Here is an 18240-nt window from a genome sequence, read left to right on the forward strand (position 1 = left end):
CAATACAATCACAAATATATTACTGATCTATATTAAATATTTATGTTTTATATTAGTTCAATTTTCTCATACACAGTAACAAAAAGTAAATAAATAGTTTTAATCTTGTTTAAATCACAAAAGAAAAAACAAAAAGAAACAAGAAATAATAAAATTCAAAAATACTAAAATTAATTTTGTAAAACTGATAATGACTGGAAATCATAATCAAATAACTAATAAGTTTTACTAAAAGATAAATATATATATATATTTACATATTATATTAATTACTTACTATTTAACTTTTATATTAATAACTAATGACAAACAGTGGAAAAAAATAATTTACTTTTAGTCGCTAGTTATCTTGAGAAAGTAAGTATTGTCTAGGTCAAATTAGGATTTTGGATAATACTCAAACCCAACAGTTTTTTTTTTCTATATTATTTTCTTTTTTAATTGGAAACAATGGGAATCAGAAAATGCAACTTGGTTTTATATTACATAAATTAAAATTTATTTCTTAAGTAATGTTCAAACATATAAAACAAGATATGTTGCTATATACTTTAATACATACTGCGTAATACATGGATAATTTTTCAATATACAATCAATGAGTTGATGATTACTATGGGCAATTATACTGTTGGGCTGTTATGATATAGCATAAAATTACAGGAGTAAATGCGACAATCATCCATATTACTGTTTTATTCGAATTAATTTCTGCTTAAATGAAATAACCAATTCTTTTTTCTTTTTCATCTTCATCAGTCTCTCTAGGCAAAGTATCCACAGCTCTACAAGCCTTTTTTTATCTTTTTAAAATTACTTTTTTTTTCTCTCTTTCTTTTAATAGAGCTATAACTTTAACATACACACTTTTAAGTTATAGTTCCTGGTTCATCAGTTAAGAAAAAAATCTAAATAGAGATTTTTTTTTTTTTTCTAATTCAGCACCCATTGACACCCTAACAAATATGACAGAATATTACAAAGTTTACTCGACTTTTCAGGTACATTGGGAACCATGACAATACATGACTTCCGGGAGTTTTGAATTTAAATGAAGTCAAATTTTTATAACTGAGCGGATTGAATAAACTTTAGGAACAGACAATGTACAGAAAATATTAATCTAGAGTTGTTGCAATTATAATTTGTTAGTATTCTACAAACAAAAAACAACTAACAGACGACACTTAAGGCATCATTACTTGGAAATGCCTTGGTTTTTTTTTTTTTTTGGTTTTTTTTTAAAGAGAAGTCTTGGAGTTCAAAGCTTTCGGATTTGATATAAAACAAAAATTATTAACTAATTTAAAATATATTATAATGTCTAGACGCTTCGGTACTTTGACACTAAATTAAACAATTGAAATGATACAGAACTAATAACATTAATTTGAGTGATAACATCATTATCAATCAATCAATTATATATAATAAAAAAATGTTTAAACGAACATAATACCAACATTTCATTTCTGCAAACAGTAATAAAATTATGATTTCTACAATTATTTCACTTCATAAAATTTTTTCTTTTATACAATTAATCTAATAATAGTACACAGACACAGTAAGTATACTTTAACTGTTCACAGGAAAGAACTGTTAGTAACTTTTTAAATTGGAATAAATATCTAAATTTTCTTCCCCAATCATCTATGGGAAATAGGATGACGAAGAATGTAAAAAATGAGGTAATATATTTCAGAATAATAGAAGATAACATAGTCTTACTTCTGTAATATAACTTATTGTTCCTCTGCATGGACTGTATAAAACGACTAAACATTTAACAATACTTACAGTGTAAAAAAATATTTACATCTGTTTAGGAAAGGAGGAATTTAAATATGGACTGACAGAATACATTACTATTTCAAACAATAACTATAAATCAATAGCTAAATTAACTTTTTTCTACTGCAATATAAATAAATTTTGGTTTACTATACATTTAAGTGAAGTAAGAGCAGAATAGATAATGGCCAAAAAAAATTCATACTGCTTAATGATATTCGATGTATTAAACAAATATGAATGCTGTAGGGTATAGATGACTTCCGACGATAGGTAGCATTCTAAATAAAATTTTAGGACTGGTAATAGAAAAATTTCATGCAAGAGAGGAAACAGTACCAACAGGCATGGTGACAGAATTAGATGTGGGCGGGGAAGTATTCACTCCATGACCTTTAAGAACCGGGAAGAAGTAGGGATGCTCCATAGCTGCACGAGCTGTAAGCCGAGCACTGTGATCATAACGGAGTAGTTTGTCCAGGAAGTCCAATGCCTCAGGAGAAACAAGATGCTGATTTTCACTATGTACGAAACGCTCCCATCGTTTACGAGAATGCCTTCCTAGGATATCAGAAAATCTTGGGTCCAATTCAATATGATACTTATCCAAATATTCAAAAAGTTCTTCAGTCCCGAGTACTTTGGCAATCCTTACAAGCTGATCGTAATTGTCATGACCATGAAAGAAAGGTTCCTTTCGGAAAATCATACTTGCAAGCATACAGCCAAGTGACCACATGTCAAGGGAGTAGTCATACATTTGATAATCTACAAGAAGCTCTGGACCTTTAAAGTAGCGTGAAGCAACTCTTACATTGTATTCTTGCCCAGGGTGGTAAAACTCGGCCAGACCCCAATCAATCAGTCGCAGTTTCATATTGTCATGATCAATCATAACATTGTGAGGTTTAACATCTCTGTGCATAATGCCCATACTGTGACAATAATCCAATGCCTTCAGAAACTCATATAAATAATATATTATGTAATAATCTGTAAGAGTCTGATATAATTGTTTAAAATCTGTATTATTAACATATTCAAAAATAAGAGCTGGAGTACGGGAGACAGGATCTTTAACAACTCCTAACAAAGTTATTATATTCTTACCACCCCTTAAATTTTCTAGAATCTTTATTTCTCGCTTTATCTTCTTTTTCTTGACAGGTTTTAACATCTTTACGACACACTTTTCATTATTGGTAATATTGATTGCTTCAAAAACTTCACTGTATTTACCTCGTCCGAGTTTCCTAACTAACTGGTAATCATCTTGATTTCCCCAATCAACAACATACGACTCATAGTCCCAATACTCCTTAGGTTTGTGAGAATTAACATCAGTATAAATCTGGGCTTTACTCGGCAATGCCATATCTACAGAGTATAATTTTATATTGCTTAAAGAACTAGTTCTTTTTTTCCAATCATGAGCCTTTGCACCACCTAAAAAAAAAAAAAAAGAAAAAAATATTAAGAATAAATTCAATTCTATTGTGTTTTAAAACAAAGCACAAAATCTGGTTTATTATTACCTTAACATATAAGACAAAAATAATTCTAATTTTAAGAGACCAATATATTTATTTCCAATAATAAAACCATTCAAACTATTAATAAAGAGATAAATTATAATTGCAATAAAATTGGAGATAATGAGTTGAATGATGAATACATTTAACTGAGATTCACTTTATCTTTATATAATTATGTATAGAGTATGATACTACATACCCAAGGCTTACAAAAATTTCACAGCAGATATATATAAAGAAATCAGTATAATTTAAAAATTCTTACCTAATTTAATTTAAAAATTGAAATCCATTTTAATAAATGCAACTTATATATGATATTCTTTCCTATATATAAAGACACTATAAAATTAACTAACTTAGAATAAATGTTGTAATCGATAAACAAAGAAAAATCATAATCTTTTCTTTAAAAAAAATCAAAAGTTCTCATCATATGCTTCAACACATAACAGCAAATAAAACCTGTAGTTGAGATGAAAAGTAAAATCAGGTTAATATAAAAATTAAACCTAACTTCTAAAAATTAACAAATTTAATAGTAAAAATTTGATTTGAAGAACATATTTTGGTCTATGGCATTAATTCAATTGAAAACAAGAAAAGAAAAAAAAACAAATGAATAAATAACAATATGCTGTTAGATTTAATTTATAGTCTTAACAGCAATTAAACCCAGAAATGATATTATTCTTATTGGAGCATATTAAAAAATGATATTTAAAAAATCTACAGACTTTAGGATATGCATGTAACATAGCCTATACAACTCATGAACTTACAAGAATGATAACTTAAAAAAAAATCTATCAATCCACCAACTTCAATATATATCACACAACAAATGGCCTATCATCTTGTGATTTGAAAAAAAAAATCCAAGAAACAGGATGAAGAAGAAAGATTGAGAAATTTTATTATAACCTCTTGTGTTGAGTTGTAGTACTATCAGCTCTCAGAGGTTAGGTCCATATATAACAAAAATAAAATAAAATCAGACTAATTATCAAAATGGAATAAGTATAAAAGACTGGAAGCAAATATAAATGATGAACTTGGTAAAGATGGAATCTAATTTATATATTGGTTTGAGAAAATACATGTAAAATACTGCCAGCTTTACTTACTTTAATCAACCAAAACATGACTCCATTATTAACAAGTAATCATGATTTAAAATTCAAAAAATAAGCTCATAGCATGCTTATTCTAAAATAACTTGCTCAATTACCAAATAGTAAGATAAGTTTAGAAGGTAGTAATGGTAAACTTATGACTGGATTCTTTAGATGAGCCAGCATATGCCACATTTTTGTGAGAAGAGTTTAATAAATGAAAAACCCATTGCACTTATTTATTCCAAGATGTTATTACCTGTGAACAAATAACAGAGGACAGATCTGTAAGTCCACAACAGAAAAACATTAAGTTGCACAAGTTTAAAAAGGCTTCTTTTCTTCCTTCACATACAATATCAATAAAATTCCGGCAAGGTGAGTACAAACATCGTTTCGAAACAAAGAAATCCTTCACTAAACACAAATTATAAACTGAAACCGAACTAAGAAAACTATTTATTATCGTGGCTGATGCACACTCCTCTCTCTCAAGGATGATCGAGGGGGAAGGAGGTGGTAAGAGAGCACGATCTACCGGCGCAAGGAGGAAACTGGGCTCTGATGTGGTGAGCTCCTCCCGGCAACTGAGCTCCTACTGCCTAGGGTCGTAAATTAAACGCCTGTCAGTCGAGTGATGGACGGGGACTGACAGCTAGGACGGACCCTTGACCCGTCTGTCTTGTCGCGTCTTTATGAAAAATACGGACATAAGCAAGACCGTCCTAACAGGAGTACAGCCCTCAGAAGGAGCTCACTCCTCGCTCGTCTCTGGGGAACGGTTGCTCTATAGGGCGCAGCACATAACACAACACTCCCTCCTGTCATCGTGGTTAGGTCGTATCCGCTCCTAAGAACGTTTCTTTGACACAACAAAATAACTCTTTCAGCTATGACGGTACCCTTGTTTACAATCCAATTGAAACAGAGGATGTTACCAGGAAGAGTAACAATGGGCAAATTCGACGGATCACATTGCTGTATAACCGCTGCAACGACTGGTGATAAGGTAGGTTAGGTTATCTTATCACATACATTTTCAATGGAAAATATACAACTGTGTCCTCAACAATTATTTTGAAGGTGTTCGTTCACAGCCCACATTTAAAAGAAAGAGAGCTTTCAATGCTCAATGTGAATCAATCAGTGACAGCCATTTGTGCTGGCAAGTTGAATCCTAATGAGGAAAAAGATATTTTAGTAATTGGGACTAAGACCACTGTTTTGGCTTATCATGTAGAAAACAACACAGATCTTTTCTACAAAGAGGTGAACATTTATTCATAAATTAAATTATTTTGTACTGTCATTGGAATGATTCATTACAAAGCATGTATTAGGTTCCTGACGGAGCCAATTCGATCTGCATAGGGAAAATTGGTAATATCAACTCTCCCTTGGCAATAATTGGAGGAAACTGCTCAATTCAAGGTTTTGATTGGCAAGGCAATGATCCTTACTGGACTGTCACAGGAGACAATGTAAGATCTATTTCATTGTTGGATATTGATCAAGATGGTGATAATGAGGTAAATATTCTATTTGATCATTATTAATCGCTGACAGTTTTATCTTTAACTGGATGGCTTTTAATTGGGGCCTTGTTTGAAGTTGATTGTAGGTTCTGATGACTTTGAATTGAGAGTTTTCAAGCAAGATGCTCTAATTCATGAACTCACAGAAACCGAAGCAATTACTTCTTTAGTACCTCTCCGAGATCACAAGTTTGCATATTGTTTATCTAATGGGACTGTTGGTGTTTATGACAAATATACTAGAGTATGGAGGGTAAAGGTAATATTTATTCACATTAATTTTATAAATATTTTACTTATCAAATTATAAAATAATCATAATTAAGCCATTATCATTGAAGAGGAGATAAGTGTCAAAATTTCCAAGAATTATTTTTTACTGATATAGTTTGTCATCATGCCTTATAACTGGGAAAAATAAGGAACTAATTTACTAAAGGAGCAATTATAAGTAATTATTTAGTTCATTAATTGATATACTTTTTAAAAAGTTTTTCGAATTTTATTATAGAGTCAAGTTTTTGTTGTATCTACAGACTGTATTATCTAATACTTCTTAAAATCGATGTTCTTGTTTTGCCCACTCATCCTTCCTTATGTCAAAATTTGTTTGAACTTTTGATAACTAACAGCTGATAGTGATGTGCGCACCACACAACTTTCACTTACCATCTTCAGATAAAAGTAGCCCTTATACATTTCAAGACAGGTACTTCTTTATTATTTTTTATGACAATCCTCATACTATATATTTCATATAGGTACGTGAAAGTAAAGTCTGACTATTGTATTAACTGCCATGGGAAAACGGTAGTTACCTTATTCTCTCATATTTTATATTCATTCCTTGTTTATTACTATTAAAAATAAGAGATACTTAATTTTTCAAATTAACAAAATTAAAGTTAATTATAAATTTTATATATTCTTATGAAAATTTGCATTTAAAGGTCTTTGAAGTGTGAAAAACAATTATAACTATTTTCCGGTCTTGAATATAACAGGTTAACAAAAGGTTACAAAGCTGTCTACTATGGATTTTTTGGAAGAAATGCACTTTTAGCTATTTCTGATGTCCTAGTCAGTTCTAGGAGATAGAGTGAAAATTGTTTTCTCCTTTAGTAATGAATTAAATTCTTTCATAGATCATATTCATAAATTTTATATTACTGCTAACAATGAGAGATGGTTGATTATTTAACATAAAAAAAAGTTTTTTTTTGAAAATTCAGCATTAAGCCCTGCCATACTATTCTGATGAGGATAACACTCAGCTGATATTAAATATCAGTTTACGGTACATTGGTGTAGTAATAATAATAATACTTTATTTATTTTGGGATGAGTTCCTTTAGAATAATACACAGAAATAGACAGATATAGGCGGAGGAGCCACACAGATACTTGAACAAAAATACAAAGAAATATAAATAGCCATTATAAAAAATAATTATAAGTTACTTTCTCACTTTAATCAGTTGAAAAATAAAAAATAAAATGATGTAATAATTTATATACATATTTACAATTATATCGATTTACAATTTTATGGGGTCTGAATGGATAAGAAACGATTGAGCAGGCGGGGCTTAAAGGTAGGGAGGGTACTGGAGCTATAGATGTTGGAAGGGAGTTCCATAGGGATGAGGATCAGACAATGAACAATCTATCAAAAGCAGCGGTTCGGTGGGCCCTTGTGTATAAATATGAAGACCAGGAATGGGTGTACTGTGTATTAAATTGTTGGAGCTTTTTATGAAAATACATAAAAAAATCTATGAGGTGGCACTTCCAGACAGTCGCTTTTATCTAAAAAGTTTTTTTTTCCCATTTAAATATGTAATTTCAGTTTCATATGACTTTTTAGCCATACCATTCACTCACAGGCCATTTTATGGCATGGTTACTTGGACTCGGGGGACCTAAATACGTGTATTTATAAAGAAAACTTTAAGTCGGAATTTAGCAAGATTGCAATACTTTCCCTTAAAATATATTACATATATAGGTAAGTGAAAGTAATTTACTGTAATTCTGTTGTATTTTTTCTTTCTGTAAATGGGATTGATAATTTTTTATTTGATCAAATATTTTTATTGAAATAATCATTAAATTCATCTAAAGTCAAGTTTAAAGTATTTTAATACTAATTCTTTTTTATTTTTTAATAGTCCAAGAATGCTCCTGTATGCCTTGCAAGCTATGATATAAATGGAGATGGTATTCCTGAACTCATTATAGGCTGGTCTAATGGTAAAGTGGATGCCAGAAACATCAGAACTGGTGAAGTTGTCTTTCATGACATTCTTTCCCATGGTATTGCAGGCATTGTGATAGGAGATTACACGATGAGTGGTAAACCGCAACTAATTGTATGTTCTACTCACGGTGAAAGTTAGTATTTTGAACCTTTTACATCACTGTACTTGAAAAATATGACTGCCTATATTGAGATATGAGCTACTTTTTTCCCTCTTAATTTTTTGTATTTCACAGTACGAGGATATGATCAGACAAGCATTACAAAAAATATAGTGCAACATGGCGATTTGGTAAGAGAACTTCTGTCTAAAAAACAGACTCTTCTTACTGAACTAAAAAATTATGCAGGAGACCCTTCTGGGACAGGAATACCAGTTGAGTATTATTAGGGAATTAATTTAAAATTTTCAAATGGTAGATAATGAAATTTCTTTCAACATTTTCAGTTTTTTCTACAACATAATACATTTATGTAATGCTAGTAAAAAAAATTAAGTTCAAATAATCTTAATTGACTATTTTTTGTTTTTTAAAACTTATTTCAATAGTAGCTGTATTTTCAAAGAAATGTATAGAGCTTTACAACCAACAGGTCATGATTATAATTTGTGCTTTTCTTGAAATTAGTTAAACAGATTGAATTACTTATTTGAAATGGGTAGTATAACAAGGTTGGTTAACTATTTGTATCAAAAGGCAGATTATGTAAGAGAAATGAAATGCTTTGTTTAAAAACCTTTCTAAGCTCCTGAAAAATTATTGCTTGAAATTTAGATAAAATCTAAAAATTGATAATTTTCAAACTCATACTATGTTCTATATTAATTATATATTTAAGTAATGTATCTAAATAATATAGAAAAAATTGAACTGGAAGCACAAATAAAAAATAATCTAACTAAAAAGCAGTAAAAACTTTATATCTAGAAGGGGTACAGTGTAGTTCATAGCCAAACCACTTAGTAATTCATGAAATTACTTGGGCAGAGTAAATTAATGATGTATAGATAATCCTTCCTAGTCTCAGTTAAAGCATGGTTTTGAGCTAATAAACAATACCAATTGTTTTTAACTATTGAATACAAATAATTAAAACTTTTGGTATTTACTGCTGTTGCTAATAATTAGTTATTAGATATTTTAATAGACCAAAGAGTAGATTAATATATATGTACAAATGTAGGTATAATGTATAAGCTAATTAATATCTAGAAAAGAAAATGCACAATGTTTGTATTAGTAGCAAATTCGTTCTCTCAGTTCATTATTATTGGGTCATTTCAAACGAAATGTCAGCTTTCATAGAAAAGGTTATTCAGTAAAACAACTTTATGAAATCAAAAATTTTATTCAAAATATGTACCCTTATTTTTAATACATTTTCCCCAACACATTATCAAATTTGCAATAGCAAAATTGTTTTTGACCTGAGAATCATTTTCAAAAATTTTATCTTTAAGGAAGTTGTCCAAATTTCTAAACGGATGGAAATCTGTTGGAGATAAGTCTAGCGAGTAAGGTGGGTGAAGACTTCATAACTGATTTGGCTGCCAAGTGTCCAAGTATAAACTCATAAAAAAAAAAAAATTTACTCAAAAAATCGCGTTTTCATGGTATACTAAACAATGTGCAATCAATTGATAGTAAACATTATCAAAGAAGAGATGATTGATATAGGCTCATTATTCTCAGTAAAATATAAACTTAGTATACAATAAAAGTTCACTAATCCTACTTTTAATTTCTGACATAATAAAACGACATTTCATATGAAAGACCCAATACTAAGAAATACTTTTTTTTCTTTTCAGGCCAATACTAGACTTCTGGCTGAAATAAATGTTAGCACAGGCACAAAACAACTTCAGGTAAATTTATAAAAGATGAAAAAATCATTTATCATTTTCAAAATAATTATATTTTGTATTTTACAGAGTGGTCATGTACTTGTGTCACTGTCTACTAATAATCTGATGGTAATAAGGGCAGCTGCCATCTTTGCTGAAGGGATATTCGAAGGTGAAACTCTCGTTATACATCCTAAGCCTGAACAAGTTTCTACAATATTAGAAATCCCTCTCATTATACCAAAGGATACACCATTGGATATTCATATTAAGGTATTATATGATATTACTTTAATTAATAATCTTTCTTAACAATTACATGGACCAAGCCAACCTAAAGTTACTTTCTCTACATATTTTGACATTGTATCTGTAGTTGCTGGGGAAGATTCAAGCTGAATTTGATAGATATTATTAACCAGTTTTAAAATATCTGGTTTATCGACTTTCATTATTGCTAAGTTTAGTACATTGTCACAGGATAGGCTAACATTAGCCTAATAATTTTTTGTTTTTTAATTAAGATTATTATAAAATTTAATAAGATTATTGATTGTTTCATTTTATTCTTAAAATAGTAAAAATCACTATCTATGGGGAAAAAAAAATTAAAATGGGAACAATTTTCAATTCTGTTTCATTACTAGTACTGAACTGATTTTTGCAATTTTTTTGGTTTGTAGAATTATCAAACCAGCTAAATTATCACTTAAATGATCCTATGTATAAATCTTTGGCTGATAAACTTCAAATTGTGTGGAATAGGTTAGATAATCTCGTTCCACATATATCTGAATTCAAATATTTTTAGCAATATTATCATTGCATCATATACTATTGTTTAATGAATAGTTTAATCCATGCAATAAACTAAAAAAAAAATTAATTATATGAAGTGACACTTAGGATAAATCCATTTTAACAAAAAAGTTGCTATAACGTTCTAGGCATGTACCACCTGCCTTAAATACATACTTTCAACTTTGTACCATTTTTATTTTTTGAGCTAGGCTATTCACTTACATTTTTTCCTGCTTTTCCTCAGCAATTTTAGCACTTAAAAATTCAAAGGGCTTTAGTATACTTTGAGCAAATTTTATCCAGCTCATTTGGACCATTTTGGAGCTAAAGCCTAGGATGGTTAGAAGAACAAGTTTTTCTGCTATTGCACAGACAATATTGTCCAATTAACCAATTTCATATATAGGCATTGTAAATTGAAACTATTAAAAGAAAATGTGACAATGCATCTACTCAGTTGTGACCAAAAACTGAAAATGGATTTTCTGGGATTTAAGGAGATCCGAAACATATATATCCGTTTAAAACTGCACATAAGAAATTTGAACCAATTGCAATATTTTGCTTACCCATTAGTATTAAGAAAATTACAAAAGCTGAAACATTAATTTTCATGATTCATTTCAGATCAAAATTGTTATCTCTAAAATGACAGTTAACCCATTGATATATATTACTTTACTCCCTCCCTCAAACTCAAAAAGCCTTGATGAAAAATGAGTATTGCAACAACCTGGTGCTAGAAAAAATAAAGAAGCCTAAACCAAAGATTCCAATTCTGCATAGAATAAGGGGCTAGTTATGGAAAAACATTCCGTTCATAATACTACTAGTAATTCAAATTCAAACCAAACTGGATTGACACACAAAATACAAGTAGCTTTAAGGACTCAGTAAACAGTGGTCTGATTTTTTCCTCTTTTCATAAATATTCCTACAGTCTTAGTACAATATACATATAAACTGATGTATGGAAGTGGCCTTATGAAATAGCTAGTACTGCTATTCCTGGGAAAATTTTAGTACAGTTCACATTGAAAAAGTTTTCTCAAGTTGTGTTAAAAGTTAAAGACAAGAACAATCAAAGGACAAAGTGTGAAATGGTTACATCCAGAGTCTTAGGAAAGATAAATTAATTTAATTATTTTAACAATATCATGAACAAGATGAAACTATCCTATTATATTTTCATTTTTAAAAAATAATTATATATATATATTTTATTTTTTTTATTGTTTCAAACAAATATTTTAAAATTTGATTTTTTTTTTAAAGGCTTTTGTTGGACCTGACCCATTCAGATCTCAGTACCACGTTTTTGAAGTGACAAGACAACTACCACGGTTTTCAATGTATACGTTATCAAACCCTCTTTTAAAACTAATACCAGAAAGTTATGTCACATTCCGATTGAATGAGAGAGCACCCAGGGTAACACACTAAGCACTTGGTTTTGCACCTAAGCACCGCTGAGTGGTATGTGCACAGCACCATTTAGTTTTTTCTGAAATTAATTGTACTTGTTATTTTAATTGCAATTATTCCTTATTTAAATGTTTTATTTCAGAAAATTTTACGAACTCCTGAAACCGAAGGTTTCAAGGTGGTTGAAGAAATAGCATTATTTATAGTTTAGGAAATTCTTTGGTTAGCTTTGAAAAGTAATGTTTGTTCAAAAAACTTTCAGTTGTAACCATTACATTTTTAGAAGAAATTCTACTGTATTCAAAAGAACTATCTATTACATCAAAATACTTTACAATGAGTATTAAAATGGCAATGTTGTTTTTGATTTTAATGCAGTTTCGTTGCTGTATACTATTTATATAAAACTTATTGATTTCATGTTCATTCATTCTATTCAATTCATAATTTTGGTTTCTACTCTTTTACTTAATGTCTTCATATGATAGCCTATAAATATATTTAATAAATATTCAAACATTTAAGAAATTATAGTTGTGGAAATTCCAATCAATTTAAAACAAGGGAATTAATCATAATAATGATAAACTAAGTAAAAACAATTCATTAAAGGCCAGGATTTTATGAAAGACCAACTATAATGTTCTTGTTGTTATTTATTTATTAATTCTGTTTTAATGTCTGATATCAGTACTCTTAGACTTGACTGATCGATGGCCATTTGGTATTTATGTAATTTTATCTAACCTACCAAGTAAACAAAATATTAAGAAAATAACTACAACTAATATTTTGATAACTTTAGACAATCCATTTCATGTAAAGAAAGCAGATTAACAAAACTACTCCACAACTAAAGTGTTATACCACTTTAAATCATTTGTTGCTTTTCTTTAAATAATATTATTCCAACAACATTTTTGTAAAATAGTTTGTCATTATAATTATGTCTAGCACTAACTACTGAACCAACAATAAACAAAAATATATTAGTATATATATTGGTAGAATATTTTATAATCAAAATATTCTACCAATTTATATATATATACTTTTTTAAACGTGTAAAAGTTTAAAATGGCAAACTAAATCTACTTCCATATTCCTTACTATAAAATGAATTATCAATATTACTGTTGTGTGTTTGAATGAGTACCTTGTGCCTTCTAGGCATATTAAGATTAAGTTCTATTAAATTTTTGGGAGTCTTCTTTCTTTGTTCCCAGCAAAACACGAAAAACCCTATTGTCTTTCTGTACTTTATAAATGATAAAAAATTATTACAGAAAATCTTGGCAGTACACAAATTCAAGGTTAACGATAGATGGATAGACTTAACTTATTATAGCTTATATTCTTCAAAATAATCTAGAATTATAACTCTTTTCTTTGATATTCCATAAAATAACCTCAATGTGCTTATTTATAAACACAAATATTAGAGCGAAAAGATCTGAAGGGTATCACTTTTTGTAGAGCAGTTTATGCATGCATTATTTAAAGCATTATTATTATTTTTTTTTTTTTTTAACATTCTCAATACTAGTTCTGTATTTAAATCATACTACGATCAAATGTTTAACTTCAAGGTTGGTATAATATCTATTAATGATAACATTAACACTGTAATTACTATGGTGAAATATTTCTTCAGTTAGAAACGTGGCAGAATCAAAATTTTCTGGTGGGGTCCAATTCAGAAGAAAGAGGTGGAGAAGGGCCTAGTAGCGCTGATTGGAGCGTTTCTTTAACCTGCTTAAGGGACAACTCTTCACTACAAATGAAAGTTGAATCAGGTGTTATGACTATTGCTACACCTCACATGTCAATAGCAGCAGATATAGTGCAGTCTATTGCTCAAACGTTCAATATGGATTTTGTTCAGGTAAGTAATTCAAAATCTACATTTTATATGTCATGTAGTATTTTTGCTTGGAAATCTAAGAATTCTTGATCAGTCATTTGCAGAATTCCCCTTTGTTTACGAACAATTACGAGAGACATTCATACATATTGAAGAACTACAACAAAATGCATCTAAAATGTCTGCTAATATTGCCGATACATCTAACCTTATCAGGGCACTTATAGTACAAAGTGAGGATTCAAGACTTTTAAAATATATGTAAGTACACTAAATTTTATTTGATTAATTCACTTAACTTTAATAAAGGGCTTTACAATTACTGAGCACTTATGGTAATTTTTTAATGGTAAAACCTCGATCAGCATTCCTTACTCTAAAACAAGTATAATTCCTCAAACTCATTTGATACAGAAAAAATGGGCGCATTATTGCCACGAATCTAAAACTAAGTTGTAATCTCTTAAAAAAATATATTTATATTTGGTAATTTATAAATTTGTATCTACTAAAAGTAATATCTATTTATTTAAAAATTATTTGCTAATAGAAACAAAACAAATTATGGTTTGCCTTTACATCAAACTATCATGTTAAAATTTAACTCTAAAAATACACCTATATGAACATATATCAAACAGGCTCCTTACTATATGATGGTAAGAGTGATGAACAAGCATGTTTAAGAAGCGAGGTGGTCACATGTTAGTTCCCTAATTAATTTAAGATATTATTTCAGAGTAATGGTAATGTCTCACAACCCCTGCTATACATGTAAAACAAATTTTGCATGTATTTGTAATAACTCTTTCAAAAATATTTTTTTAAGAAGTGTATAATTTTCTGAATCCACAATACTTTAATTTTAAAGCTATCAAATTTTCTCGAAGTATGTAACAAGTTTTACTAAATCCATTAAAATATTACATTATGTATGTATTTGAAGCAGCGGTTCTAAACTAGAGTGGTGGGTGAATATTAGTTTTAGTAAAAAACAGGTTAGTACTGTAAATAAATAATTTTAATACTCTGTATTAGTTTTGTTAATTACATAACACCTTCTTTATAAAAATCATGTATTTGTTTAGTATTGTTTTAAAATAATATTTGAAAATGGATATTGTAAGCAATATGTTAATCATTAGTTGTTTTATGATAACGAAACCGGTTAAAGACGTTATTTGAATATGAAAGCATATTAGATAAAAAAATATGTAGCAACCTTGCTATGTTTAAAATTATTAAAACTTTATTTAATTTGCATTATATATTTGTCTTGTGTTGAGAAAACATAGAATCTTAAAGTATGGCTTTACTTTTTATATACAAAAGTTAACCGTAATTATGGAATACAAATTTTTAATTGGAAACTTAAATATTCATATATATGCATGTGATAATACTTTAAGCCAGCATGTAATTCTTTCTTATGAAAGTTGTATTATGTTACATTGTTGTTTATTTTTTAAGGTGGATATAAACATTAATGTAAAGATAAGTTCTTCATGTTATGTAGTAACTACAACCAAAATAATTTCTAAAACAAATTAATAAAATTTACTGTTTTACTAATACTTTAATATAATTTCAAAAAATTTAACCACTTCTTATATTATAGCTCTTTTATATTATGGATTTGTAAAAGTTGTGTTTTAGTGTGTCCAGATTATTTTTTTTTGTATTTCCTGATATTAAAGGGAGACCTAATCATTATGAATTTTACTAATAGTACATTAATTCCTTTTTAATTGCAATATTAATGGATTTATTTTTACTTGTGACATTAAAGAATAAGGTTATCATAATCAGTTGCAATTATTAATTTTTAATAGAAATTAAAGTACTCTTACCTCACATTTACAGTTATAAAAGCTTTGAAGTTATCCGAGAGTAAACACAAAATTGTTATATTTCTTTACAACTACAGGTTAAGTTCAAATGTGCTCCCCAAGACTTACTGAAAACGTAAGCGTAATGCGGAATAACAAGTTCTTACATGTTACACGTACCAAACGTTTTTTAACAATTTATTTATGAATTCTTGATTTCAATGATTTTTTTTTATGTTGCTTGATTAATAAAATTTTCAAGTTAAATTCGTAGTGTTATTTTGATGGCACACGCTATTTTTTTCGAATTGTGGAGGTTACTCTAGTGCCTTTGTCGAAGGTTATGTTATCGCACTTTTTTGTCAATAGATTGTTATGTTCAGCTTGAGTAGGTTTTATATTAATACTCGAGTGTTACGATGTCTTCCTTGTGTTTTAGACCACTCGTATTACAAACATCTACATGTGGTAAACGTAAATAAGTTCAATTTCGGACTGGATATTCATAGGACAATAGAAATACCTTTGGCAAAATATAGTCATGGATCTGAAAAAGTTAAAATATTGACAGAATTGGAATTTGAGAAAGTATGCAATGAAACATTAGAATCTTTATTGGATTTTTTTGAAAATTTAGTGGACAAATGTCCTGAACTGAAGGGTGCAGATGTTACTTACAGCAGTGGAGTGCTAACAGTATCATTAGGAGAAAAAGGAACATATGTTATTAATAGACAGACACCCAATAAACAAATTTGGTTGAGTTCTCCTATGAGTGGTCCTAAAAGATATGATTTAGTTGATAATAAAATATGGGTGTATAAGCATGATCAAAAATCGCTTCATTCCCTTCTGCAAGATGAGTTTTCTGAATTATTGAAGACTGATTTAGACTTTTCTGATTGTGCATACAGCTCTATTTGATTCCATAGATTAGGTAATTGCTTGATTTAGCTAATTATTATAAGTTTATTTCACAATCCGTTTAGTAAATGGTAATTTCATTATCTTTGATATTAAATATTTAGGTCTGAAGTATGTAAATATATTATCTACAAGAGTGTATATGTATATATAAACTATGTATCTATCAATTTTTTTTAAACTGAAAAATTCCTGGTAAAGAATAATATAACATGGAGAATAATCTTCATCATACCTTACCTTGTTTAAAATGCATTTTTGACATAAATATCTTAATTTCTCTAAGACCAACAAACTCTTTAAATCTGTTATAAGCAATAATAATCCAAAAGATTTCAGACTTAGGTTCCTTGGCATAAGTAATTTTATGAGAATATAGTGGGGAATAATTTGAATAATAGACTGTGGGGAATAATTTGAAATTTACCAAACTTTTTTTTAACTCCTATTAATGTACACACAGAAGAAAACATCTAAAAATAATATTATTTTTACACTTGGACAGAAATGGGTTAAGCAGATAAGTCCAGTTCTAAAATTGAAATCTTTAAAGGAATTTACTTCTCCTTGTTTCTTTTTATTATTATTATCATTATGTTTGTTTGTTTAATGTTGGTTACCTGGCAATTTCATATGGTGTTAAATTAAATGACAAATGCTTGATATCTGTGTGGTTCATTATCTTTTTGAGATAATTATAGTATATATATTTATAAAAACACACATTATCATATTTAGTCTTTTATTTCCATGCTCCTATTCATTATTTTGTCTTTAATCAATATATATGTTTTGTTTTGTTAGGAAAGATTTAAGAGAATGTTTTAGTCAGTTACAACAAGTAAATAGTGAGCTTCTGAGAATTTATGCACTTAGGTGTGCTAATCACAATGAACTTCTTAAAACACTAAGAAGTATAAATACAATCATTCAACATGCATCCAGGCTAAGAGGTATTGGAAAATTCAACGTATATTATAACTTTTGCCTTTTTGTTCTGTTTTCCAGCTTGTCTAGTTACAGTTACTTTTAATTTTGTATTTTTTTTTTTTAGTTGGTAAAATGAAGGGAGAAATTGCTGGTCTATGCCGAAGTGCTTTAGCTAGCAACAATGTAAATGCTCTGATCCGCATCATAAAAACTGGAGAAGCCTAACTACTTTGCATGAAATCTAGATAGTTTAAAATCTTTAACTTTGTTTTATTATGTTTATATTCATTTTTAATTCAAAAGGATACTCAATTTATTTGTCATTAGGAATATTCAAATAAAACCTATTTTTTTCTATTTTTTACTAATGCTTTCAATT

General features: G+C 28.8%; 2 protein-coding genes across 7 annotated transcripts; one reads left to right on the plus strand and one right to left on the minus strand.

The window, feature by feature from the left end:
• Positions 1–732: 732 nt before the first annotated feature.
• On the minus strand, positions 733–16184 carry LOC106687780 (casein kinase II subunit alpha). Of its 5 annotated transcripts, none has more exons than XM_014431864.3 (2): positions 16029–16184; positions 733–3240 (listed from the first exon to the last, which is right to left on the minus strand). In XM_014431864.3, the coding sequence occupies exon 2, from the start codon at positions 3167–3169 to the stop codon at positions 2111–2113; it is 1059 nt and encodes a 352-aa protein (XP_014287350.1). In that variant the 5' UTR covers positions 3170–3240; positions 16029–16184; the 3' UTR covers positions 733–2110. The 5 variants fall into 5 exon arrangements, with proteins under 5 accessions (XP_014287350.1, XP_014287349.1, XP_066904428.1 ...); XM_014431863.3 differs by lacking the exon at positions 16029–16184 and adding an exon at positions 4704–4843; XM_067048327.1 differs by lacking the exon at positions 16029–16184 and adding an exon at positions 4561–4700.
• Positions 5321–18225, plus strand: LOC106687779 (Bardet-Biedl syndrome 2 protein homolog). Of its 2 annotated transcripts, none has more exons than XM_014431857.3 (13): positions 5321–5453; positions 5528–5713; positions 5785–5973; positions 6056–6238; positions 8151–8373; positions 8476–8615; positions 10053–10109; positions 10176–10361; positions 12165–12320; positions 13969–14199; positions 14273–14439; positions 17736–17884; positions 17986–18225. In XM_014431857.3, exons 1-13 carry the CDS (start codon positions 5337–5339, stop codon positions 18084–18086), a joined length of 2085 nt encoding a protein of 694 aa, XP_014287343.1. In that variant the 5' UTR covers positions 5321–5336; the 3' UTR covers positions 18087–18225. The 2 variants fall into 2 exon arrangements, with proteins under 2 accessions (XP_014287343.1, XP_014287345.1); XM_014431859.2 differs by having other exon boundaries at positions 5322–5453; positions 5542–5713.
• The last annotated feature ends 15 nt before the right edge of the window (positions 18226–18240 follow it).

This window comes from Halyomorpha halys, unplaced genomic scaffold, assembly GCF_000696795.3.
Source record: "Halyomorpha halys isolate HHAL.00 unplaced genomic scaffold, Hhal_1.1 Scaffold1010.1, whole genome shotgun sequence".
In the NCBI taxonomy this organism is placed as follows: Eukaryota; Metazoa; Arthropoda; class Insecta; order Hemiptera; family Pentatomidae; genus Halyomorpha; species Halyomorpha halys.